Here is a 27,204-nt window from a genome sequence, read left to right on the forward strand (position 1 = left end):
ATGATAGCCAAACCCCCACCTCTGCAATGCTGGCCTTTGAAGTGTTAAGTTTATTCAGGAAACTTCTTTGCTTTTGGTTTAATTCAGTTGTGCTGACCTCTCATGGATTGTGCGTTGTCTTTCCCTTCACATAAAATAGTTCTTATCTAGTATCTAATTAGTGAAAGCCGCTTTCCCTCCCTCCCCCCCTCATAACCATCAAAGAATATTCTCTTCTTTGTTTAAACTGTTATACAGTATTTGTCCTTTTGCAGCTAACTAATTTCACTCAGTGTATTGCATTCCAGATTCCTCCATGTTGTGAAATGTTTCACAGATTCATCATTGTTGCTTATCGATGCGTAGTATTCCATTGTGCGAATATACCATAGTTTATTTATCCATTCATCTGTTGATGGGCACCTTGGTTGGTTCCATCTTTTTGCTATTGTAAACAGTGCTGCAGTGAACATGGCTGTGCATATATCTGTTCATGTAAAGGCTCTTATTTCTCTCGTATGTATTCCAAGGAATGGGATGCTGGATCGTATGGTACTTCTATTTCTAGCTTTTTAAGGACATGGCCAAATCGATTTCCAAAATGATTGTACCATCTTACATTCCCACTGGTAGTGTACAGGTGTTCCGGTCTCTCCACAACCTCTCCAACATTGATTATTTTGTGTTTTTTGGATTAATGCCAGCCTTGTTGGAGTGAGATGGACTCTCATTGTAGTTTTAATTTGCATTTTTCTAATGGCTAATGATCATGAGCATTTTCTCACATATCCGTTAGCTACATGAATGTCTTCTTTAGTGAAGTGTCTGTTCATATCCTTTGCCCATTTTTTAATTGGGTTATCTGCCTTTTTGTGGTTGGGATTTTGCAGTATCATGTAAATTTTAGACATCAGTCGCTGATTGGAAATATCATATCTGAACACTTTTTCCCAATTCTGTAGGTAATCTTTTTACTGTTTTGGTGAAGTCTTTGGATGAGCATAGGTGTTTGATTTTTAGGAGCTCCCAGTTATCTGGTTTCTCTTCTGCATTGTTAGTAATGTTTTATATACTGTTTATGCCATGTATTAGGGCTCCTAGCCTTGTCCCTATTTTTTCTTCCACGATCTTTATCATTTCAAATTTCATATTTAGGTCTTTGATCCATTTTGAGTTAGTTTTTGTGCATGGTGCAAGGTATGGGTCTTGTTTCATTTTTTTGCAGATGGATATCCAGTTATGTCAGCACCATTTGTTAAAAAGACCATCTTTTCCCCATTTAACTGACTTCAGGCCTTTGTCAAATATCACCTGCTCATAGGTGGATGGATTTATGTCTGAATTCTCAGTTCTGTTTCAGTGGTCTGTGAATCTGTTGTTGTACCAGTACCAGGCTGTTTTGACTACTGTGGTGATATAATAGGCTCTAAAATCAGGTAGAATGAGGCCTCCCACTTTGTTCTACTTTTTCAGTAATGCTTTACTTATTCTGGGGCCTCTTTTCCTTCCATATGAAGTTGGTGACTTGTTTCTCCATCTCATTAAAGAATGTCATTGGAATTTGGATCAGAATTGCATTGTATCTCTAGATGGCTTTTGGTAGAATAGACATTTTTACAATGTTAAGTCTTCCTATCCATAAGCAAGGTATGTTTTTTCACTTACGTAAGTCTGTTTGGGTTTCTTGCCGTAGTGTCTTGTAGTTTTCTCTGTATAGGTCTTTTATGTCTCTGGTAAGATGTATTCCTAAGCATTTTACCTTCTTTGGGGCTACTGTAAATGGTATTGATTTGGACATTTCCTTTTGATGTTCTTTTTGTTGGTGTAGAGGAATCCAACTGATTCTGTATGTTTATCTTGTATCCTGATACGCTGCTGAACTCTTCTGTTAGTTTCAGGAGTTTTCTTGAGGATTCCTTCCTGCAAATAGTGATACTGTTACTTCTTCCTTACCAGTCTGGATGCCCTTTATTTCTTTATCTAGCCTAATTCCTCTGGTTAGGACCTCCAGCACAATGTTGAATAAGAGTGGTGATAAAGGGCATCCTTGTCTGGTTCCGGATCTCAAGGGGAATGCTTTCAGACTCCATTTAGGATGATGTTGGCTGTTGGCTTTGTATAAATGCCCTTTATTATGTTGAGGAATTTTCCTTCTATTCCTATTTTGCTGAGAATTTTTATCATGAATTTGTGTTGAACTTCGTCAAATGCCTTTTCTGCATAGATTGATAAAATCATGTGGTTCTTGTCTTTTGTTTTATTTATATGATGGATTACATTAATTGTTTTTCTAATGTTGAACCCCCCCTGCATAGCTGGTATGAATCCCACTTGGTCATGTTGTATTATTTTCTTGATATGTTGTTGAATTCTATTGGCTAGGATTTTGTTGAGGATTTTTGCATCTAACTTCGTAAGGGATATAAATATGTAATTTTGTTTTTTGTGGTGTCATTACCTGGTTTTAGTATTAGGGATATGCCAGCTTCACAGAATGCATTTGGGAGTATTCCGTCCTTTTCTATGCTCTGAAATACCTTTAACAGTAGTGGTATTAATTCTTCTCTGAAAGCTTGGTAGAACTCTGTAATGAAGCTGTCCAGGCCAGGGCTTTTTTTTTGTTTTGGGGAGTTTTTTGATTACCTTTTCAATCTCTTCTTTGCTATGGGTCTATTTAGTTGTTCTACCTCTGTTTGTGTTAGTTTAGATAGGTAGTGTGTTTCTAGGAATTCATCCATTTATTCTAGGTTTTCAAATTTGTCAGAGCATAATTTTTCATAGTAATCTAATATGATTCTTTTAATTTCAGTTGTGCCTGTTGTAATATCGCCCATCTCATTTCTTATTCGGATCATTTGCCTCCTCTCCTTTTTTTCTTTTGTAGTATGGCCAGTGGTTTATCAATTTTGTTGATTTTTTCAAAGAGCCAGTTTTTGGTATTGTTAACTCTTTCAATTTTGTTCTGTTTTCTATATCGTTTAGTTCTGCTGTAATTTTTATTATTTACTTTCTTCTAGTACCTGAAGGTTTCTTTTGTTGCTCTCTTTCTATTTGTTCAAGTTGTAGGTATAATATTTTTATTTTGGCCCTTTCTTCTTTTTGTATTTGTGCATTTATTGATAAAAATTGACCTCTGAGCACTGCTTATGTTGTATCCCAAAGGTTCTGATAGTGTTTTCATTCTCATTGAATTCTATGAATTTCTTTATTCCATCCTGAATGTCTTATATAACCCAGTTTCTTTTGTTCAGGGTATTGTTCAGTTTCCAAGTGTTTGATTTCTTTTTGCTGCTTTTTCTGTTGTTGATTTCTACTTTTATGGCCTTATGGTCAGAGAAGGTGCTTTGTAATATTTCGATATTTTGGATTCTGCTAAGGCTTGCTTTATGACCTAATATGTGGTTGGTCTATTCTAGAGAATGTTCCATGTGTGCTAGCAAAGAAAGTATACATGGCTGCTTTTAGGTGTTCTGTGTATGTCTATGAGGTCAAGTTGGTTGATTGTGGCATTTAGATCTTTTGCGTCTTTATGGAGCTCCTTCTTGGATATTATGTCCTTCACCGAAAGTGGTGTATTGTAGTCTCGTACTGTAATTGTGGAGCTGTCTATCTCACTTTTCAATGCTGTTAGAGTTTGTTTTATGTATCTTGCAGCCGTGTCACTGGGTGCACAAATATTTAGTATGGTTATATCCTCCTGGTATATTGTCCTTTTTATCATTATATTGTGGCCTTCCTTATCCTCTGTGATGGATTTAACTTTCAAGTCTATTTGTCAGAAATCAATATTGCCACTCCTGCTCTTTTTCGATTGTTGTTTGCTTGATAAATTTTTTCCATCCTTTGATTTTTAATTTGTGGCTCTATGTCTAAGGTTGTGTCTCTTAGGCAGCATATAGATGGATCGTGTTTTTTTAATCCATTCTGTCACTCTCTGTCTCCTTATTGGTCCATTTAGTTCATTTACAGTCAGCATAATTATGGATATATCTGAATTTAGTGCTGTCATTTTGATGTCTTTTTTTGTGTGTTGTTGACAGTTTCTTTTTCCCACTTAACTTTTTTGCTGAGTAGTTTGTCTTTATATATTCTTTTCCTCTTATTTATTGTTAATTTTGTTTCTGCTGAGTCTCTATTTTTTTCTTGTGTTTTATTTTGATGAGTAGGTTTCTTAGTCTCCTTTGTGGTTATCTTAATATTTACCCCACGTGTCTAAATTTAAACCTAACATTTATTTCTTTGTATCTCCTTGTCCTCCTCTCCATATGAAAGACTTTTGACTACATTTCTTCGGCCCTCTTTATTGTTTTAATGTTGTGTTCTTTTACATAATAACATCGCTGTTTTCCTGTTTGAGCATTTTTTATATTGATTTATTTTTGTGATTTCTCTGTCTGGGTTAATATCTGATTGCTCTGTCCAGTGTTGTAGTCTTGGGTTTATACCTAATCTTATTGATTTTCTAACCAAAGAACTCCGTTTATAATTTCTTGTAGTTTTGGTTTGGATTTTACTAATTCCCTAGACTTCTATTTATCTGACAATGTCCTAATTTCACCTTCATACTTGAGAGACAGTTTTGCTGGATATATGATTCTTGGCTGGCAATTTTTTTTCCTTCAGTGCTTTCTATAAGCCATCCCATTGCCTTCTTGGCTGCGTGGTTTCTGCTGAGTAGTCTGAGTTGATTCTTGTTGACTCTCCTTTGTAGGTGACTTTTCGTTTATCCCTAGCTGCTCTTAAAATTCTCTTTTTATCTTTGATTTTGGCACGTTTGGGATTTTAATATGGGTTGGTGACTTTCTTTTAAAATCTACCTTATGTGGAGTTCGCTGAGCATCTTGGGTTGATGTCTTCTCATCTTTCATAATATCAGGGAAGTTTTCTACCAACAAATCTTCAACAATTCTTTCTGTATTTTCTGTTCTCCCTCCCTGTTCTTGTACTCCAGTCACTCATAGGTTATTTCTCTTGATAGAGTCCCACCTGGTTCTTAAGTTTTCTTCATTTTTTAAAATTCTTTTATCTGATTTTTCTTCAAATATATTGGTGCCATGTGCCTTTCCTTAATGGTCACCAGTTCTGCCTTCCACTTGCTCGATTCTGCTCCTCTGACTTTCTATTGAGTTATATAATTCTGTAATTTTATTGTTAGTCTTCTGAATTTCTGATTGCTGTCTCTCTGTGGATTCTTGCAGCTTATTGAATTTTTCATTATGTTCTCGAATAACGTTTTTAATTTCTTCACCTGTTTTATCTGTGTGTCCCTTGGCTTGTTCTGCATATTGCCTGATCTCGTTCCTGATGTCTTGAAGAGTTTTGTATATTAATCTTTTGAATTCTGCACCTGGTAATTCCAGGAAAACACCTTCATCTAGAACATCCTTCGATTCACTATGTTGAGAGCTTGTTGAAGTGATCATGGTCTATCTCATTATGTGGTATGATATTACCTGTTTTCTCCAAGTCATGTATAAGTTATTGTATTAGTTTATTTTATGTTTGCTTACTGTATCCTAGTTTCTTGCTTTATTTTGTTTTGATATGCCCAAATGGGTTGCTTGAGTGAGCTAGCTTGATTATTTTTGCCTTTGGACATCTGATGTCCTGTCACCAGATGGCTAGAGCTGTTATCAGGTACATGAGCTTATGAGTCCATCCACTCTTCTTGTGTGGATTCAGCTCTGGTGTCCAGGTAGCTGGTCATCAAGTGTGTGCTACAGGCTCTGTCCTACAGTCTTAGAGGGGCAGGGGTGTTTGGTGTAGGTACCAGTATCTGGTTGCAGCAGGGGGTCACGCTCTGCAGAAGGCAGGGGGCAGAGAACCATCCCCCGAGTGTCTCTGAGGAAAGCACTTCCCTGTTCCCTGGAGCACACAGGTGGGTGTGTTCTTCAGACGGACCGTGGGCACCCAGTGCTTTTGGTTGTAAGGACTGGAAAGTACCAGTTATCCTTGGACCTCTGTTGCGGGTGGCTGGGTGGCCTGAGTGGAGCCACCCATCCATAGGCCCCAGATGTGGGTAGGTGAGGACCCTGTTTAATAGGCAAAACGGTGTCAAATATCAAGTACCCACCCCTCCACCGCACAGCTTAAACAGTTTCAGTGTGCCAGCAAGGGCCTATTCTCCTGAAATAGGCCCACACAGGTCCATGCAGGGGGGAAAGGCATTCCAAGTCCGTGGATCATATATGCCTGGACATGAGCTGCTTCTGTCCTGAGCTCCCCAGGTTAGTGGAGATGGCAAATTATCTTTTCCCCCTGTTGTGAATTTATTCCTTCTCCAAGTCCTGGAGCATGGCTCAAGGCACTCAGATGGGCATATCTTAGGCCCAGGGAAATCAACAGCCACTGAAGCTGGCTAGGGGGCAGGGGATACAGTAAAATAAACGCAAGTACTTATCTTTTGCTGAGAGCACCGTTCTTCTCTGGTTCCGGAGGCATGAGTAGGCTGTGTAGCTGACAGCTTCCTCTGAGAAAACCGTGGCTGAATGCTACCACCAGTCCACATCAGCCACTCCCAGAAATGGTGCCTGAGGGATCCAAACCATTCAGGCCTGGCAACTTCTCTGTGCTTCTGAACCGCCTCTCTCCGCCTGCCACTCAGTCCGTTTTCTAACTTTGCCTTTGACGTTCAGGGCTCCTGCTCATAATAAATTTAATCATTTCACTTGATTTTTTGGGTCTTTGGTGTAAGAGGGATCAGTGGAAGCATCTGGCTATTCCGCCATCTTGGCCCCACCTACCTCTTGCTCTCTTCATGTATGATATCCTTGATGTCATTCCACAACTCATCTGATCTTTGGTCATTAGTGTTCAACACATCAAATCTATTCTTGAGATGGTCTCTAAATTCAGGTGGGATATACTCAAGGTTATACTTTTGCTCTCGTGGCCTTGTTCTAATTTTCTTCAGTTTCAACTTGAACTTGCATACGAGTAATTGGTGGTCTGATCTGCATTCGGCCCCTGGCCTTGTTCTTACTGATGGTACTGAGCTTTTCCATTGTCTTTTTCCACAGATGTAGCCTGTTGTTTCCTGTGTATTCCATCTGGCGAGGTCCATGTATACAGTCGCCATTCATGTTGGGGGAAAAAGGCATTTCCAGTGAAGAAGTAGCTGGTCTTGCAAAATTTAGTCATGCAATCTCTGTCATCATTTGTATCACCAAGGCCATATCTTCCAACTACTGATCCTTCTTTGTTTCCAACACTCGCATTCCAATCACCAGTAATTATCAGTGCATTCTGATTGCATGTTCAGTCAATTTCAGACTGCAGAAGTTGGTAAAAACCTTCAATTTCTTCACCTTTGGCCTTAGTGGTTGGTGCATAAATTTGGAATAATAGTCATATTAACTGGTGTTCCTTGTAGGCATATGGATATTATCCTATCACTGACAGCGTTGTACTTCAGGATAGATCTTTAAATATTCTTTTTGATAATGAATGCAACTCCATTCCTCTTCAAGTTGTCATTCCCGGCATAGTAGAACATATGATTGTCTGATTCAAAATGGCCAATACCAGTCCATTTCAGCTTACTAATGCCTAGGATGTTGATGTTTATATGTTCTATTTCATTTTTGATAATTTCCAATTTTCCTAGATTCATACCTCATACATTCCATGTTGCAATTATTAATAGATGTTTGCAGCTGTTTCTTCTTATTTTGATGGCACCACATCAGCAAATGAATGTCCTGAAAGTTTGACTCCATCCACGTCATCAAGGTGAACTCTACTTTGAGGAGGCAGCTCTTCCGCAGTCTATTTTGAGTGCGTTACAACCTGAGGGGCTCATCTTCTGGCGCTATATCAGACAATGTTCTCTGCTATTCATAAGGTTTTCACCAGCTAATTCTTTTCAGAAGCAGACTGCCAGGTCCTTCTTCCTACTCTGTCTTAGTCTCGAAGCTCAGCTGAAACCTGTCAGCTGTGGGTACCCTGCTGGTTTTTGAATACTGGTCGCATAGCTTCCAGCATCACAACAACACACAAGCCCCACAGTACGACAAACTGACAGATGTATAAAAAAAAAAAAGTTTGTTTTTTTTATACATATGGGGGGAATTAAATATATGATATTAATTGATTACAGTATGTGGTACTTCCTCCCTATTTGAAAATGTTTAAATTGAAGAATAACGTACATATAGAAAAGCAAACATATCATAAATGAATTGCTCAATGAATCACCACTAAATAAATATACCCATATAATCACAATCCAGGTTAAGTAATAGACCAGCATTGTAGAGTGAATCCACACCCTAAAGTAGGAGATGAAGGGCCCCCACTTTCCTGACTTCTATACTCTTAGAACTTCGATGATATTCAGCTGGTTTTGAACCTTATATGTCTGTTAATACATATTATTTTTTAAGTGGCCTTAGGGAGAAACATCTATATTGAATATAGCTAGTTCGTTCAGTTTCAATGATACGTGGTTTTTATTAAGTTTCATTGCATGAATAAACCAGAATATATTAACCCAGTGTATTGATAGTGAACATTTGGGTGTTTCCAGTTTTGGTTATTACAAATACCGCTGCACTGAAATTCTTGTACATCTTTTAGTGCTCATGTGCATGCATTTCTGTTGAGTATATATATGTAGGAGTAAAACGTTAAACAGTAATATATAATTCCAAGCTGATTCCAAAGTACTGTACCAGTTTACACTTCCATTAGCAGTATATGACAGTTCACTTTGCTACACATCCTTGTTTACACTTAATAGTGTCTTTTAATTTTTACTCTTCAGTGATATCTCTTTATAAATGATTCTTAATTTCAGTGCAGTTTTGTTTAGCACTTTAGTGTGTGTGATCCTGTGTAAGAAGTCTTTATTTCAAAATCGGTAAAATCATCTCTTATATTCTGGAAGCTTATATGTTTATAATCCACCTGGAATTCATTTTGTTGTGTGTGGTAAGAGTCATCTGTTCGTGTGTTTTCCATATGGATATTAATTTGAAATGGTTGTCCTAAACCCATTACTGAATGGTGCCACCTTTATCACAAATAAGCAGACACATATGCAAGAGTCTATTTATGGATTCTCTGTTCCTTTCCATGTCACAATTTATAGTCTTGATTATTATAGTTTTATAATAAATCTTGATAGATGGTAGAGTAGTTCTTACAATTTTTATCTTTTTGGCCATTTACATTTTAATATATAAATATCAGAATCAGCTTTTTAATTTACATCAAAAAAAAAATCCTACTGGATACTAATTGGAATTACACTGAATTTCTAAATCTGGGGGAGAGTTGAGAATTTTTGCAATATGAATCTTCCAGTTTATGAATATGAAGTATCCCTCCATTATTTAGGTCATCTTTTCTTTTCCTCAATAATGTTATATGACCCTCTGCAGATATTTTGTTAGATTTATCCCTAAGTATTTGACTTTTTTGGGTGACACTGTAAATAATATCTTAATTTTTTTACTTATTATTTGCTGCTGGTGTATGTAAATAATTTTTGCATCTAGATCTTATATCTAGTAATATTACTAAAGCCATTTAATAAATTTTAATAATTCATCTGTAGATTTTTTGGGGGATTTTCTATATATAGAAATATGTCATCTCTGAATAAAAAAAAGTTTTAATTCTTCCTTTCCAATCCTTATACCTTTTATTTCTTCCTTCCTTTTTTTTTTTTTTTCCTTGTTGTGCTGTCTAGGACTTCCAGTACAGTGCTGAGTAGAAGTGGCAAGTGTGGACATCTTGACTCATTCCCATTTGCAGAAGGAAAGCTTTCAAAATTTCATTATGTTTTTTTTTTTTTGGATATAGGTTTTATGTGGATACCCTTTTTCAGATTAAGGAAGTTCTCTATTCCTATTTTGCTTTGAGTTCTTTTCATGAATGGATGAAAATGTTCATCAAATGCCTTTTTCTGCATTTGTAGAGCTGATTATATGATTTTCTCCTTTGTTCTGTTGAGTCGAGTTCTAGGATTAATTTTCAGTTGTAAACCAATCTCGCATTCTTGGTATATAACACACTTAGTCACACTGTATTTTTCTTTTATGTATTGCTGGGTTCAGTATGCTAATATTTTCTTGAGGGTTTTTGCACTCATGATCATGAATGGGATAGGCCTATAACCTTATTTTTTCCCATCATCCTTTGTCAGGTTTTAATATCAAGGTTACAGTGATCGCATGTAACAAGTTGGGATATATTTCCTTTTTTCTATTCTCAGTAATAGTCTCTAAGATTGGTGTTATTTCTTCACGATATGGTTAGTAGAATCTACTGGCAAAGCAATATGGTTCTGGAGCTTTCCTTTGTGGGAAAGTTATTAATTATCACTCTTAATCTGGGTTCTCTAGAGGAGCAAAATCATTTTATATGTATATGTATAAAGAGAAATTTACTTCAAGGAAATGGCTTACGCAATTGTGGGAGCTGGCAAGTCCCAAATCCTTGGGTCAGACCACAGGCTGAAGGCTTCTTACGTCCCAAGAACCGGAGGTCAAGCAACGAGTGCAGGATCGAAAAGGAACAAGCTTTGCCGTAACATCCATTTGTATACTGGAGGCAGGTTCCGCTCCCAGGGAAATTCTCCTTCCAACAGACTGTCTGCTCACATCAGATCACAACGTGGAAGACGATTGCAGTGTTTGCCAAACCACTGAGAATCATAGCTTAGCCAAGTTGATGCGTAGCATTAACCATCACACAGTCCAACCTCTTTAATCGTTATAGGCCTATGCAGATTTTCTATTTCTTCTTGTGTCTGTTTTGGTAGTTATTTGGTAGTCTCACCAGAGGTTTACCAATTTTGTTGGTCCTTTACAAGAATCAGCTTTTCATTTTAGTTAATTTTCTCTTTTATGTTTTCTATTTCATTGATTACTCTTCATGTATTATGTATATCTTATATTTTATTTCCTTCCTTGTCCTTTTTTGGGTTTCATTTTGTTTTTATTTCTTAATTTCTTCAGATAGATGCTTAGATTATTGCTGTCCAGCCCATCTCCTCGCCCCATTTTCTATATATTCATTTAAGGCTATAAATTTTCTTTTAGGTACCGTTTTAGCTACATCTTAGAGCTTTTGATAAGTATTATTTCCATTTTCATTCTTTTTATATTTCCAAATTTTCATTGTGATTTTTTTTTTCATTGATCCATGTGTTATTTAGAAGTATGGTTTTTAGTTTCTAAAAACACAGGGATTGGGGTTTGTTCTGTTGTTGTTATTGATTTATTCTTCAGTTCTACTGCAGATAAACAGATTATGATTATAATCCTTTGAAATTTGTTGAGACTAGCTATACCCCGTATGTGATCAGTTTTGTAAACATTACATTTGTTGTTACTGTTATGTGCAGTCAAGTCCAGTTCATAGCAACCATACATGAGAGAGTAGAACTGTCCCATATGGTTTTCTACACCGTCACCTTTACGTGAGCAGATCGCCAGGTCTTTTCTCCCTTGGAGCTGCTGGTTCATTTGAACTGCTGACCTTTTTGGTTAGCAGCTGAGTACTTAACCATTGCACCACTGGGGCTCCTTAAATATGTATTTAAAAAGAACATGCATTCTGCAGTTTTGGCTCAGATTTTTATGTATGTTGGTTTTGTTAAATGTTTTTATAAATCTTCGATATACTTAGTAATTTTTTTCTGTTTGTTTTTATCAGTTATTGAAAGAAGTATAATTAACATCTCCCAGTGTGATTATGGGTGTGTCTAGTTTTCCTTTTAGTTTTTTAAATTTTAGTTTTGGGGTTATGTATTAGGTATATGAAATTTAGAGTATACCCTGATGAACTGAACTCTTATGAAATGGCTATCTTTATAATACTTTATATTAATGCACTCTTGCTAGTTTTCTTTTTGTTAATATTTGCATGGTACATTTCATTCTTACCCTTTTCTTTTTAAGCTTTTGATGTCTTATATTTAAGGTGTGTCTTTTGCAAGCAGATATGGGTGGGTTTTTGTTTTGTTGTTGTTATTTTCAACCTAGTTTCATAATTGCTGTCTTTTATTGAAGTTGAGCCCTGGTGGCACAGTGTTTAAGGGCTCAGCTGCTAACCAAAAGGTCATTGGTTCAAATCCACCAGCTGCTCCTTGGAAACTTTATGGAGCAGTTCTCCTCTTCCTGTAGGGTCACTAGGAGCCGGAGTCCACTCAATGGCAATGGGTTTTTGGTTTATTGAAGTTAGTCTGTTTATGTTCAGCGTAACTGCTGATATATTTGTGTTTAAATCTACTATCTTACTATGTGCTTTCCATTCATTTTGCTCTTTTTTCTTTCTTATTTGTTGGAAGGGGGAGTTGATATAGCATTTTGTATTATTTTTTTCTAATAGCTTGGTATTTATCTATTCTTTCGCTATTCTTTTATTGATTACCCTAGAGATAGAAACATGAATCCTTAGTTTACAAAGTCTAATATAAATCAATTATTATATCTCTTCTGAGCTAATGCAAGGAACTCAAAACACTTTTAACTCCATTTACACTATTTAGATTATTGTTGTGTACTTAAATTGTATATGTATTTTAAACCTAGAAAACATTATTATTATTGTCTTATTGTTATTGTGATAATGATAAAATATTGTTGTTATTATTAAGTAATCAGTGTTTATTTAAATTAACCCACATACTTTACCCCTTCCATTGCTTTTCATTCTGTTTGCATTTTCTGAGTTTTCATCAAAGATCCTTTTCCTCCTACCTGAAGAACTTCTTTAGTTTCCATATTGCAGGCCTGCTGGTAATGTAGTTTTTGCTTGTATGAATTATATCTTATTTAACTTTTATTTTTGGAGGATATTTTTGCTGGCGTAGAATGTTTGATTGGCAGTTATTTTCTTTCAGCACTTTGAAGATGTCATTTTATTATCTTCTGACTTCTGTTGTTACAGTTGAGAAGTCAGTTTTGCTTGTAGTATTGCTCCTTTGAAGTTAATGTGACTTTTCTTCTCTGGCTACTTAATTTTTTTATCTTTAGTTTTTGGTATTTGTACTGTGATGTGCTTAGGTGTAGTTGTCTTTGTATTCATATGGCTTTGCTTTCTGGTAGTGATTTTGGAATCTTTGGCTTGATGTCTTTCGTCAGTTATGGAAAATGATTAGCTACTATCTCTTGGAAACTTCTGCTTCATTTTTTTCATTTGCGAAACGTTTTAGATCTTTGCATCAAATCCCATATATCTTTTATGCTCTTTTGTTTCTCATTTTTTCTTCTGTATACTTTCTTTTGAATATAATCTTCAAGTTAACTAATTCTCTTTTCATCTGTGTCTTCTCTAATGTTAAACCCATTCATTGAGTTCTTATTTACTTTTCTAATTGTATCCTTTCCATTTAACTTCTTTTTATTTTTCTTGCATTCTACTGAAATTCTCAATCTTTTAATTTCTTGAGCATATTAAGCACTGTTAAAATCCATGTGCAATACGTCGTGTAGGTTTCTATTTTTTTGTTGTTGTTTTAATTTTGTTTCTCTTACCTTTTCATGATACTGCCTTATTTCTTCATATACAGTGAAACCTGTGAGAACTGAAACTCGGGACAGCCTTGTTTTTCCAGGTCTTGCAAGGTTTCCGCTTTGACATGGTGCCGTCTTACCACTTTTCTGTTGCCCTGTTTGTGGAAAATATTTGCATATTCCTTCTCTGAAAGTTTTCCATCTTATGCAGGTTCCGACTTTCACAAGTTTTACTGTATTTGGTTATTTCTGTTTGTGTTCTGGATACTGTATATGAAAGTTAAAGAGATCAAGATGATCTCCTCCTTCAGAGAGGATTTATGTCTGCTTCTGACAGGCAGGAGTACTAGCAATTCTGGATCAGATTAATCCCATCAGCAGTTTGGATGATTTGAAGTTTAAGAATAGTGGTAGCCTGGTCATCTTGTGGTTAATTAGATATTGCGATTTATTGCCATATAATTATTTTGTATGTGAGGGCTGACCTCTTTGCAGTTCTCTCTTACTCCTCAGCTATATTCTTAAAGTCTGGGGCATTACAATATCCCCCTCCTCCCATGGTTTTTCCCATGGTAAGCTCTTAATTCTAATTTTTATCCTTTTTGCCTTGTGTGTCTTATTTAAAGCTTTGCTTATATTCTTTGCCTCTTGTAGAATTGCCAGGTGTTTTTAGGAAGAAAGTGATTCCAAATGCAAGGCTTACCTCTAAGTTTCTGTTCTCCTGTATCTTGGTCCTGTAATTTTTAGTGCCTTGTTTGTTCTTTGATTCCTTCAAACAAAAAAATAAAACTTTTTTTTTTTGGTCTTGCTTTTCTAGTTCTCATTGGCACGTATTTTGCCATAACCAGAACTTGTCTTTGTGTGTAGTAATTTTTATTCCTGCTTTTAAATAGTTAATGAATATGCATGCCGAACTAGTCACACACAACTTGATTTTAATCAAAGCACAGTAATTACGTTGCATATTTTTGTAAAGACTAGGTATAAATTAATATGAAAAGTTAAGTATCTCAGTTTTTATGGATTTCTTATCATAACTTTTAAATATTGTTAACAACTAAAATATGGATGCTCAACCATTTTTATAATTTTAAGGTATATACAATTTTATTAATGGTTTATTGCAAAAACCCATCTGAAGACTAGTAAAGGTCAAAGGTAAAGTTAAGCAATATAATGAATGACGAATACTATTCAAATATAAATGTACCCAGTTTAAAGGACTTATTTTTGAGATTATGTCCATTTTACTTTTTTGTGATTAAAATCTTTTTTTATGAATTGATGGTAAATCCAGATAGTAGTTCAACTTTAAATTGTTTTATTTGTCAAAATAAAAGTTAACAACCTTTATGTCCCTATCCTTCACTTTATTTTTTTAAACTTTACTAGTCCATGAAATCTGAAAGTCTGGAAACATCATTTTGCTTTACTTACTAGTATACTAATATTGTTAGGTGCCATCAAGTCAGTTCTGTTTCATAGCAACCCTATGTACAACAGAATGAAACGCTGCCCAGTCCTGCACCAGCTCCATAATCAGTATTCTAATAAAATAATTAATTGAAATACTTCTCTTTTTTTATTACTTTTATACTGTTTGAAATGACCTGTTTTGCTATCAGGAACCTTGATTCATATCTTGCGTAGTGTTATTTCCTGTTCTTAAACTAATGTACTTTTTTTTTAAACAAAAAGCCTACCAGGAAGTCTACCCTAAGTAGTCTGGTTTGCCAGTTGCATTTTGATTTTAAAGACATACAGACAAGGAAACGATGCCATTTATAAAGAAGAATGTGTATGTACATGTATACAAGCTTTAGCTCCCCACACCTGCTCTTGGTACGTATGGAAAATGGGCAGCAGACTAAATTGCTTTAGAGGTTCTTGGGGGAGTGTATTCATATTTAATTTTCTGAAGACTTAATGGCCAATCGTTTATTATTATAATGGACTAGCATTTATTTTGCATCCCATTATTTTTTAATATCTTGGGACTTGTTGGGGGAATTATTTGTTCAATCAAGTGTTTATTTTAGTGTCTTCTTTATCGTAGAAGTTACTAAGGACATAAGGAATATTTAAAATATGGCCTGCCTTCAAAAAGCTTGTAGTTGGGCAGATAATACATATAAAAAAATTATGTAGCGATAAATAACATGAAATTAATTATAATTATAGCTTTTACATATATGGCTTGTATATACTAGTTATGGAGGCCCGGTGGTGAAGTGGTTAAGAGCTTAGGCTGCTAACCAAGAGGTCAGCAGTTTGAATCCACCATCTGCTCCTTGGAAACCCTATGGGGCAGTTCTACCGTGTCCTGTAGGGTGGCTGTGAGTTGGAATTAACTCCACGGCACACAACAACAACATATAAGTTATAATAATTAAAATTGTGAGGCTATTAACAAAAAAAAAAGACAGATCAAAGAAACAAATGTTAGTATAGATAAGAACTTAGTACAGTAAAACCTGCAAAAGCCAGAACCTGTGTAAAGTGGAAACCTGTCAGAGAAGGAAAACTCAAATATTTCCTTCTAAAACAATAGAAAAGTGGTATGACTGCACTCTGTCAAAAGTGGAAAACTTGCAAGACATGGGAAAACAAGGCAGTCCTGTCGAGTTCCAGCTCTCACAGGCTTCACTGTATATGATTAGAAAAGTACCAAATTTCATTGGGGAAGAGAGAAAATTTTCAATAAAATGTGCTTGGTTACTTATTTTGGGAAAAACTTTATATTCTCATCTAATACCATATTAAAAAATTAGGATGGGTTAAAAAGTCAATATTTTAAAAATTAAATTAAAAAACAAAATTACAGTTGAATATTTTGTGACCTGAGTGTAAAAGCAGTCATAAGGGAATGCATAGCTAGATTTTAGTGTAGTTTTCTTTAAAGTCTGTTAAAGGGCAAAGAGAGAAATGTACTTTATTAACAATGTTAATATATAAAGGAATTAAAAATATAAGAGTCTTAATAAAAGATTTTAAAATGGCTAATACATTTTTGAGAAAATTTGAACCTTACATAAATAAATAACAAATGCATATTAAAGCAGTGAAATTACTTTTTAAATTTCATGTAATATTTGGAAAAATTATGTATTTATTATGCCACACAATAATAAAACAAAAACCTGAGCCTACCACCAGAAGTAATAATCAGAACACAGAACATAATTGATACTATGGGTGCTCCCACTGTGTTCTCTCTGATCAGTCTCTAATCTCCTATTCTCCTGCTTATTGTATTTTTACATATGTACTTATTTATCACAACAATGCATTGCTTAGTTTATTTTTTGAAATTTTTACTGACTTTCCCTTTTATTCCCTTTCTTTTCTTCTGTAGAGGTGTTGTTGTTGTTGTTAGGTGCCTTTGAGTCAGTTCTGACTCATGGTGACCCTGTGTACAGCAGAACAAAACACTGTCTGGTCCTGCACCATCCTCATTATCATTATGCTCGAGCCCATTGTTGCAACCGTTGTGTCAGTGGATCTTGTTGAGGGCCTTCCTCTTTTTTGCTGACCTCTACTTTACCAAGCATGACATCCTTCTCCAGGGACCAGTCACTCCTGATAACATGTCCAAAGTATGTGAGACCAAGTCTCGCCGTCCTTGCTTCTAAGAGCTTTCTGGTTGTAGTTCTCCCCAGACAGATCTGTTTGTTCCTCGGGCAGTCCACGGTGTATTCAGTATTCTCTGCCAGCACTGTGATTAAAGGCATCAGTTCCTCTTTGGTCCTCCTTATTCACTGTGCAGCTTTTGCATGCACATGAACCCACTGAAAATACCTTGGCTTGGATCAGGAGCACCTTAGTCTTCAAGGTGACATCTTTGCTTTTTAACACTTTAAAGAGGTCTTTTGCAGCAGATTTGCCCAATGCAATGCGTCTTTTGATTTCTTGACTGCTGCTTCCGTGGGTTTTGATTGTGGATCTACGTAAAATGAAATCCTTGACAGTCCTTTTCCAATCCGTTCTCCATTTATCATGATGGTGTTTATTGGTCCAGTTGTGAGGATTTTTGTTTTCTTTATGTTGAGGTGTAATCCATACTGAAGGCTATAGCCTTTGATCGTCATCAATAAGTGCTTCAAATCCTCTTCACTTTCATCAAGCAAGGTTGTTAATGAGTCTATCTCCAATCCTGATGCCCTGCTCTTCTTCATATAGTCGTCCTAGTCTGCCTTAGTCTGTCTTAGTCTGGAAGCTCACCTGAAAACTGCCCGCAATGGATGACCCTGCTGGTATTTGAATACTGGTGTCATAACTTCCAGCATCACAGCAACATGCAAGCCCCCACAGTATGGCAAACTGACACACGCGTGGAGGTCTGTGGATATAGTACGACATAAAACAAGGACACTTAAATAAACTGAAAGGATTGGATTAAATCTGAATTTGGTGGGATAGAGAATATTAGTATCACTTGGGGTTAACCAAAGTCACTTGCAAGTTTTTTGTTTTTGTATTTGACTTTATTTGTTAAGCTACAGTCCTGTTGAGGATCCCTGCCTGAAGAAGCCACTTTTACTGGAGGGAGTCTGTCATATACCTCAGCTGTGTTGGAGAAAAAAAAAAAAAAAAAGATTGAGGACTGTTAAAGATCTCTGTAAGTTTTCTGGTCTGTTTTTGATGTCTCCATCTTTGATACAGCATAAGTGAAAGCTAACTCTGGGATTTTATTTGTATAACATAGCTGGAAAAGTTGAACTTAATTCCATATTGAAAGCTTAGCATGTTCAAGACTATGCTAGTACCTTGAAAGATGTTAGATGTACAAATAAATAAGACATGTCCATTCTTACTTGAATTAATTCTTTTGAGGAATTTATAATTATCTGTACAAGACAATAAATTTCTAAGAAATACATAGACAAATCACTATTAGAATACAAAAGGGAGCAAAGTTTGATTTAGTTTGATTCTAGGGCAAAGGGTTGGTCAGCAAAGATTGCATCGGAGTAACTCCTAGAAAGAAGAGGGGATTTTAAAATAATCAGTAGAGGGGCAGGGGAGCCCTGGCGGTACAGTGATTAAAGTGCTTGGCTGCTAACCAAAAGGTCAGCAGTTTGAACCCACCAGCGGCTCCGAGGAGAAAGATGTGGCAGTCTGTTTCTGTAAAGATTTATAGCCTTGGCAACTCTATAGAGCATTTCTGCTCTGTCCTATAGGGTCGCATAGGGTCGCTATGAGTCAGAATTGACTGGACAGCAGTGGGTTTGGTTTTTTTTTTTTTTTAAGAGGGGCGGGAGGAAGACATTCCAAGCAGAGAGAACTACGAAGCAAAAAGATAAAGGGGTGAAGTTTTAGGCATATTTGGGAGTATGCTGTGAATAGTCCAGTTTATTAGTAATATACCTTCAAGAAAGAATGACTACATCAATGAGTAATGACAATAAATGACAAGCTGTTCACAGGATCTATGAAAGTCATTTCCTATGAGTTTCCTATTACTATCAGACACCCAGAGTGGTACCTTTTCTTATATCTAACCACATGATTAATCGTATCTACTGGATGAGAGAGACTTTTGTCTGTTTTGCTTATTGCTTTATTCCCAGAGCATGAAAGAGTAGCATACAGTAGGCATTCATTTAAACATATATTAGAGGAATGGATGATTTTAGATTTTATTAAAAAGGAGAATTTCAGTGGTTTTACTTTAAAGAGATCTTGTTTTTATAGGACAAGTTGTTTTTGGTACCTTTATGTAATATGCCTCAGACTTAATTGTATTTACCTTACTCGAGTTTGTCTTTTCCTTGCATTCTTTGCAGAGCATTGCTTAAATTCTTAAAACTAATGATCACCCTCATGCTGTAACTCCTCATATCTACTGTCTGTGATTTGGTTCAGGTAAATTTCAGAAATATTTTAACTTTAAATATATTTTCCTGAGGTGAGCATTGCTTCCCTTTTTAATCTTGATTTTAGTAATTTCTGAGAATATGTGACTACTTTTAGAGTTTGCTACTTAGTCCCCACTGTAAAAATTTTCTGGCGGTTAAATTATGAGATACACACACATGCACAATTTTTATTTTACTATTTCTTTATTTTACAGTTTTTACTATTCCTTTGTTAGCTTTAAATGTTAGCTTTGCTATTCTGTATTTTCTGTGTTGTTTGCTGTATGCTGTTGAGTCGATTCCGACTCACAGCGACCCTATAGGATGGAGTAGAGCTGCCCTGTAGGGTTTACAAGGAGCGGCTGGTGAATTCGAACTGTTAGCCTTTTGGTTAGCAGCCACAGCTCTTAACCACTGTACCACCAGCACTCCATGTTTTCTATAGTTCTGAATAAATTGTTCTGAATGTTCTGTATATACTTTGAAATATAACTTACAAGTCAAATTACATTTTAACTGTACCTCGTTGTATTATTCTTTAGTGTTTGCTCTAGAGACTACAGTATGCATCCTTAATTTATCATAGCCCTCTTTGAAGTAATACTACTTCACATAAAATGTAAGAACTTTAAAATAATATATTCTGTTTACTCCCACTTCCCCTCCTTTGCACTATCGTTGGGATGTATTTCTACATAAATTATATTGGCATGTACTTCTACATAAAAACTTAACAATACATTATTATCATCTTTGCTTTAGATAGCCAATTATCTTTAAATAAATTAAGAAAACTAAAAAATTGTCATTTGTATTTGCCTACATATTTTCATTTTACAGTCTTCTTCATTTCTTTCTATGTATTTGAATTTCTATCTGATATCATTTCCCTTCAGCTTAAAGAACTGCCTTTACTATTTATTACAGTGTGAGCCTGTTTCTAATGAATTTTCCTGGCTTTGCTTTATCTGAAAATGTCTTTATATCACTTTCATTTTTAAAGGATATTTTCAAAATGTTTCATTGATTCCTGGCATATGTTGTTTTTAATGCAAAATCAGCCATTATTTTTATTGTTGTTCTTCTCTGTGAAATGTGTCTTTCTTCTTTGGCTGTTTTTAAGATTTTTCCGTTATCTTTGCTCTTCAGTAATTGTATTTTCTGTGTATTGGAAGGAACCCTGGTGGTGCAGTGGTTAAGTGCTCATCTGCTAATCAAAAGATCTGCAGTACAAACACACCAGAAGCTCTGCAGGAAAAAAAGACCTGGCAATCTGCTCCTGTAAAGATCTAGGAAACTCTATGGGGCAGTTTTACTTTGTCCTATAGGGTCACTGTGAGTCAGAATTGACTCAATAGCACACAACAACAACATGCATTGATCTGCTTTGGCATTGCTAAACTTCTTGAATATGTGGGTTGTTGTTTGTCATCAAAAATGGAAAACGTTGGGCCATTAGTTTTTCAAGTACTTTTTTTCTGCCCTCTTCTTACTCTCCCCTCCCTCTGGGACTCCAGAAATCAGACCATTTAATATTTTCAAAAAGGGCACTGAGGCCTTGTTCATTTCAGTTTCTCTCTCTCTGTGGTTTAGTTTGTATCTTAACCCGTCCTTAAGTTCACTGAACCTGTATGCTACCATATCCAATCTGCTTTTGGGCATATCCAGTGTTTTTTTTTTTTTTTTATTTCAGTGTTATCTTTTTCCATTTCTAAGATTTATATATGTTCTCTTTTAGTTTCCATATCTCTCCCGAAATTCTTTTCTTCACATATTATGAATGTCTTTCCACAAATACTAATAATTTTTTTACAGTATCTAATTGCAGTGTACATGTGATCTGTGAGTCTGCTTCTACTGTCCACTTTTACTCTTGATTATAGGTCACATTATCTTGATTTTTTTTTTTTTGGCATATCTAATAATTTTTTACTGTTTACAAGAAATTGTGGATGACGCATTATAGAAACTTCAGATTCTATTAGCTTCTCATTGAGAATACTGAGTTTTGACCAACTACTTTGGTCTTATGGAGGCTAGATTTTAGGTAGGCTTTAATATTAAGGTTTCGCTCTTAGTTCTAGGTGTCCTAGGACATGATCCTTGTTCTTGGACTTCAGTGGAAAAACCTGGATTTATCAAGCCCCTGTAACTTGTCAGGACTTGATCTCTAAACTGTTTATCCAGCCCTGGATAAGAAACAAAAATAGCTACTGAAATTTCTGCTCAGCACTTTAGCCTTCTGTATGTTGCTTTCTGCTGAGTTCTTTGCAGTTTCAACCTGTGCATGCACAGTTTCAGAGTCAGACAAGGATTTTTGGGGAATTTTTACAAAAAAATTTGGGTTTCCTCCTCTGTGGTTCCTTCCTCTGGGTTTTCTCCCTCCGATTTCCAGCTGCTGTGGCAGCCTTGAAGTCTGACCTATGACTCCTTAGCCCAGTAAACCAAAACAAAAAACAACAGCACAAAAAAACAAACCCATTGCCATCAAGTCAATTCCAACTTGTAGACACCCTATAGGACAGAGTAGAATTGCCCCATAGTGTTCCCAAGGAGCAGCTGGTAGATTCGAACTGCCAGCCTTTTAGTTAGCAGCCTGACTGTTAACCACTGAGCAACCAGGGCTCCAACTTAGCCCAGTAACATTACCATTTTCTGCTTGAGCTTTATCCCTTGTGCCCCACACAAACGGGGTATACCCTCAGATTTCACCAGGAGTGCTTCTCTTCTTTCACGGACCATGTTCCTTCTAGTTTCTGCCTATTTTTATTTGTTCTTCATTGCTTTCAAAAAGTTGTTTTTTTTATATTGTCCAGAATGCGTAAATGTTACTGGCAGGAAGGTTAGTCTGATAGAAGCTACTCTGCCATTATGTTGAGTCTATTGTATATTCTTTCCTGAGAGCAGAAGCTTTTATTAATGTTAATTACCAACACTTCATTTATTTGCTTTGTGAGTGCAGATTTTTGTGTGTAAGCTTATTGAAGCAGGATACATTTTTATATATAGAATCAAATAGAAGTGTTTAGGGTGGTTGAGCTGTGAATAAATGTATTGGTGTTTGAGATTCGGTCATTCATTTCTCATTGAAAAAGTTCTGACACCATGAGAAAAGTTATGTGGTGATCAAAATCATACCTTAATCTTTAAAAAGGTAATTTGTTATTTGTAAAGTGCTGTGTGAGGTCCCGGAGGGGCGCAGATAGTTTGTGCTGAACTATTAACCGGAAGGCTTGTGGTTTCAACCCTCCCAGCCTGTCCTGAAAGAAAGGCCTGGCGATCTGCTTCCATAAAGATTATAGCCAAGAAAACCCTGTGGAGCAGTTCTACTCTGTAACACATGGAGTCACCATGAGTCTCGACAGCAGTGGGTTTGGGTTTTTTGTTTGTTTAAAGAGCTGTGACTACTTACTGTTCTTCTGTCTGACTGATTTGGGAAGTCTGTAAATAAAGGCCACCTCTTATGTTCTTGCACCAAGTTATAGGAGCAGATAAGTTCAAAAGTGCTTGAATATCTTTTTAATTATATAGTTGGAAATTTTGTTATTCAAAAATATATTTGGATATTCAGCTTATTTTATGGACGAGGCATGTTTTGGAAACTTGCCTATAAGCAGCTTGGATCCAATTTCTTTCTTTTTTAAGTTGGTTTGTATATAATATCGGGGTTCAATTTCAATGGCAAAAGTTTACCATCAATTGAATTGAAAAATGTCTGATAAAGAAGGGGTTAAAATGGTTGCCCGTTCAATGTCGTGCTAGGATCGCATGCCAACAGTGCTGTGCTTCCTGGCTATGCATTGACAGCACTTTGCTAACTTCAGAATCTTTCCTCCCCTATCAGCCTCTCTACCTTTTCCAGGATTCTAAGGATATGTACCTGGAGAACCTCTGACTTCACATTATAGTAGAAATCCTGCCAAAATTAAAGAATCCATCTCAAATTTTACCTAATCTAGAAGTAGTGTCTCCTTTCTCTGAATTCAGATAGCACGCATTCTGGACCATTATATGTCAGAGATAGCATTTAGTTAGTAGTTCCATGTATACGTCTAGTTTCCTCTGCCAGTTTTAGATTATTTTCTGGCAAGAGCCACAGTTTGTACATTTTTGAATACTGCATTGTGTCTAGCACAGTGCCTTACACAAAGCAGGCAGACATATTTTTTTTAAGTATGTAAGAATGACTAAAGTTTTGTTCTTTTATCTCAGTATTTGTATAATCTGACAGGGTTGAGTTGTATTATTACAGATCGTCATTAGATGTTACTTTCTGACATATAGTCTTTCCAGTAAATTCCTTACTATAAAGCTTATCAAATTCTGAAAGGTGGCGCTCCTCTGCCAGTGCATTGAAACTGAGAAATTTGTGTACGTTTTGAAGTTGTTTCTTTCTAAAACATTAGAAGCGCTCATAAACTATAATTGTAATTTTTATTAAATTTTAGTTATATGTCTAAGTCCTTCCAGAACAAACTGCTATAACTCTTTAAAACTTGTTTGCTAGCATTTTTTTTTTTCCCTGTTCTTTCTGTGGAGCAAAGTTGGGAACTGTTAGATGTCGTAGTGGGAAGAACTAGGAGATTCAGGAATACCATGAAACATTGTGATTCAAAATATCTAGTAGTATAATTCTGAAAATCATCTTATTCCAGGAGCCTAATGGACCCCAGACTCACCCGAAGTCAGTCTCTCAAGATGAGCTTTGATGGCAGCTGAGGGTTTTATCTGGGCTTGTCAGAAAAAGCAGGAGAACTGACTGGGCTGTGAGAAGAGACGTAGAGGTGGAGAAAATGAGACTCATATGGTTCTCTTGGCCAGTCACAGAACACAGAAAAGTACTAAGAATAAGTTTCCCTCATTCGGTGTCTTCTCTTTAAAGATAAGAGAGATCAGATCAAGGAGATTTTAGCAATTCCAGAGGGTTTAATGTTTACTTTATGATTAAGGGCTTAGATTTGAAACTCAGCATTGTAACCTTTATAATTCGGAGATTATATGTTTCAGTGGTTCCCAAATGCTGGGATTCATGATGAAAGAGGCAATCCATGGTGAACATTTAATAGGCCTACGACATTCCCAACAGACAAATCCCTCCATGCTGAGTTAAGAGGGTCTTAAGATGTACAGCCCCAGGTGTGTGGTGTGGGTGGTGCATTGTGGTATTCTTCCTGCAATACCATCACGAATCAGACATCAAGGCTGTAATCCCATGTTGTGTTTTTTTTCTTCCCAGTCTGTCCAGAGACAACTAGAAAATTATCTGGAAGTACGGTGGTTTTTTATTTTCTCAGTTTACCCAGAATATTGAAATTTGAATAAAATAGCAGTTTTTTCCCTAATAATGTAATAAACAGCCCTGAAACCAAAACCTAGTCCAAGAACTTGAACGTTTCTAATAACTAATAACATTCGAACTGCTGACCTTTCGGTTAGCATAATCACCAGTAATCAAGAGGTGCCGATAATGTTACTTATGTTGATAATACTTCATGTGTAATCCATTTTTCCCTTATGTTTTTGTATATTACTACAGCTAAAGAAGTAAGCAGGTCATGGCACGTTTAACAAAAAGACGACAGGCGGATACAAAAGCTATCCAGCATCTTTGGGCAGCTATTGAGATTATACGGAACCAGAAGCAAATTGCCAACATTGACCGTATTACAAAGTAAGTAAATTTAAACAAAAATATCTCTGCAAAGGAGAACAGTGGGATGCAGATCTCAAATTCTCGTAAAAAGACCAAACTTAATGGTCTGACTGAGACTAGAGGGACCCCAGAGGTCATGGTCCTCAGACCCTTTGTTAGTCCAAGACAGGAACCATTCCCAAAGCCAACTCTTCAGACAGGGATTGGACTGGAGACTGGACTATAAGACAGAAAATGATGCTGGTGAGGAGTGAACTTCTTGGCTCAAGTAGACACGTGGGTGGCTCCTGTCTGGAGGCGAGACTAGAAGGCAGAGGGGGGACCGGAGCTGGCTGAATGTACATGGGGAATACAGGGTAGAGAGGAGGAGTGTGCTGTCTCATTAGGGGGAGAGCAGCTAAGAGTACATAGCAAGGTGCGTGTAAGTTTTTGTATGAGAGACTGACTTGATTTGCAACCTTTCACTTAAAGCACAATTAAAAAAAAAATCTCTGTAAAATTTTATAGGATATTGGAAAAAAGTAGTCCAAAAATACCTTATTTTTTATGCTAGTCAACATATATTAAAAAGGACTGAAGTCGCTTTTTGCATTGCTTTATATAGTTGTTACAGAAACAGATACAATCAACTTGTGTTTTGAGGTTTTATAAATAAATATTAGGTAAGTATAATAACAGTAAAACCAAAATGAAACCTGTTGCCGTCGAGTCAATTCCAACTCATAGTGACCCTATAGGACAGAGGAGAACTGCCCCATAGGGTTTCTAAGAATTTGAATGGCCAACCTTTCGATTAGCAGCCAAGCTCTCAACCAGTGTACCACCAGGGCTCCATAATAACAGTACATACTATTTATCATAGTTTTTTAGTAATCAGAAATTTTTAACTCTTGGGAAAAAAGTCTATATTTAAGTCTTTTATTAAAAAGGCTATTAGTTAACCACTTGCTTTTATCTAGTGAAACTATCTAAAAGCAATCTGCTTTTCATTACTCATTTTAATATAGGACAAGCATAGTAAGTAACATCTTACTAGTTTATAGCCCACTAACTGAGAATTTTTAACAGTTTCACTCTATTTTAGATGTTATGTTAAATAAATCTTCACTTAAAAAAAAGTGTTTTTTTTTTTTTTTTATTTCTAGTTTCCAGTCTTATTTATCTTGGTAGACAAAGATTCAGGATAGAAGAAAATCAGCTACTTTATGAATACTTTATTTACATGCCGTATATGAATTATAAAGGAGCACTGGTGGCATAATGGTTTAGCGCTTGGCTGCTAACCAAAAGGTTGGCAGTTCAAACCTACCCAGCAGCTTCACGGGAGAAATCTGTAATCTGCTCTTGCAAAGATTACAGCCTAGAAAACCTTATGGGGCAGTTCTACTGGGTCATCTGGGGTTGATATGTGTTGAAAGTTCACTCAATAGCACCTAACAACAACAAAATACTAATTAAAAGGAAGTCTTAATATAGGAACTTTGTTTTGTTATAATTTGCTTCCTGGCTGTTTTAAAAGGAATAAAACTAAATCTGTCATTCATTAAAGTTTGGTTATTTTTCATTAATTTAGATAGAATTTCTTTATGCCTATCCCTCCCAAACATTATTTAGATGCTATCTGTAAAAATGGAGAACAGATCATTTACAAAACTTCATTTAAATAAATGCATTCATCATTATCCCCTGATAAGTTTTTTTGCCTGTATTCAATAAAACCAAACACAGTGCCATTGAGTCGATTCTGACTCATAGCGACTCTGTAGGACAGAGTAGAACTGCCCCATAGAGTTTCCTAAGAAGCGACAAAATTGTGTGTCGTATATATTTTCCCTTGCCTGTATTCCAGTGAAACAGATTATAAAGGCTACTTAGGAGTGTAGGAACAGGAGAAGGAGAAAAGGGACGATGTTGTATGCTGCTCTAACTTTGTATGCACCCTTTGAATATTTTAAAGTCGACCATGTACAACTCCTAACTCCTGTAAGGTAATTAGAAGGGAAAAAAGATACCCCCTTAGTAGAATATAAGAATAAAATAAATGAAGTCAACTCTCATTGCCGTCGAGTCGATTCTGACTCATAGCGACCCTATAGGACAGAGTAGAACTGCCCCACAGAGTTTCCAAGGAGCGCCTGGTGGATTTGAACTGCCAGCCTTTGGGTTAGCAGCTGTAGCTCTTAACCACTGCACCACCGGGGTTTCCAAAATAAATAGTACATTATTTTAATTATTATATTTTTATTAC

The 27,204-nt window shown here is 36.1% G+C and overlaps 1 protein-coding gene across 11 annotated transcripts in view; it reads left to right on the forward strand.

Annotated features, from left to right (window-relative positions):
* The window catches only part of ZMYND11 (zinc finger MYND-type containing 11), a 170,244-nt gene that overhangs the window by 42,179 nt on the left and 100,861 nt on the right, over positions 1–27,204 (forward strand). For 3 of the 11 annotated variants that reach the window (XM_064285063.1, XM_023548758.2, XM_064285064.1), the window contains exons 1-3: positions 15,317–18,063; positions 19,232–19,310; positions 24,840–24,974. In XM_064285063.1, the coding sequence (XP_064141133.1) occupies positions 24,859–24,974 (116 nt within the window). In that variant the 5' untranslated portion in view covers positions 15,317–18,063; positions 19,232–19,310; positions 24,840–24,858. Of the gene's footprint in view, positions 1–11,125; positions 15,288–15,314; positions 18,064–19,231; positions 19,311–24,839; positions 24,975–27,204 lie in introns of those variants that run through there. The other 8 variants (XM_064285059.1, XM_023548760.2, XM_064285061.1 and 5 more) reach the window with 6 other exon arrangements.

Source organism: Loxodonta africana, chromosome 4, assembly GCF_030014295.1.
Source record: "Loxodonta africana isolate mLoxAfr1 chromosome 4, mLoxAfr1.hap2, whole genome shotgun sequence".
In the NCBI taxonomy this organism is placed as follows: Eukaryota; Metazoa; Chordata; class Mammalia; order Proboscidea; family Elephantidae; genus Loxodonta; species Loxodonta africana.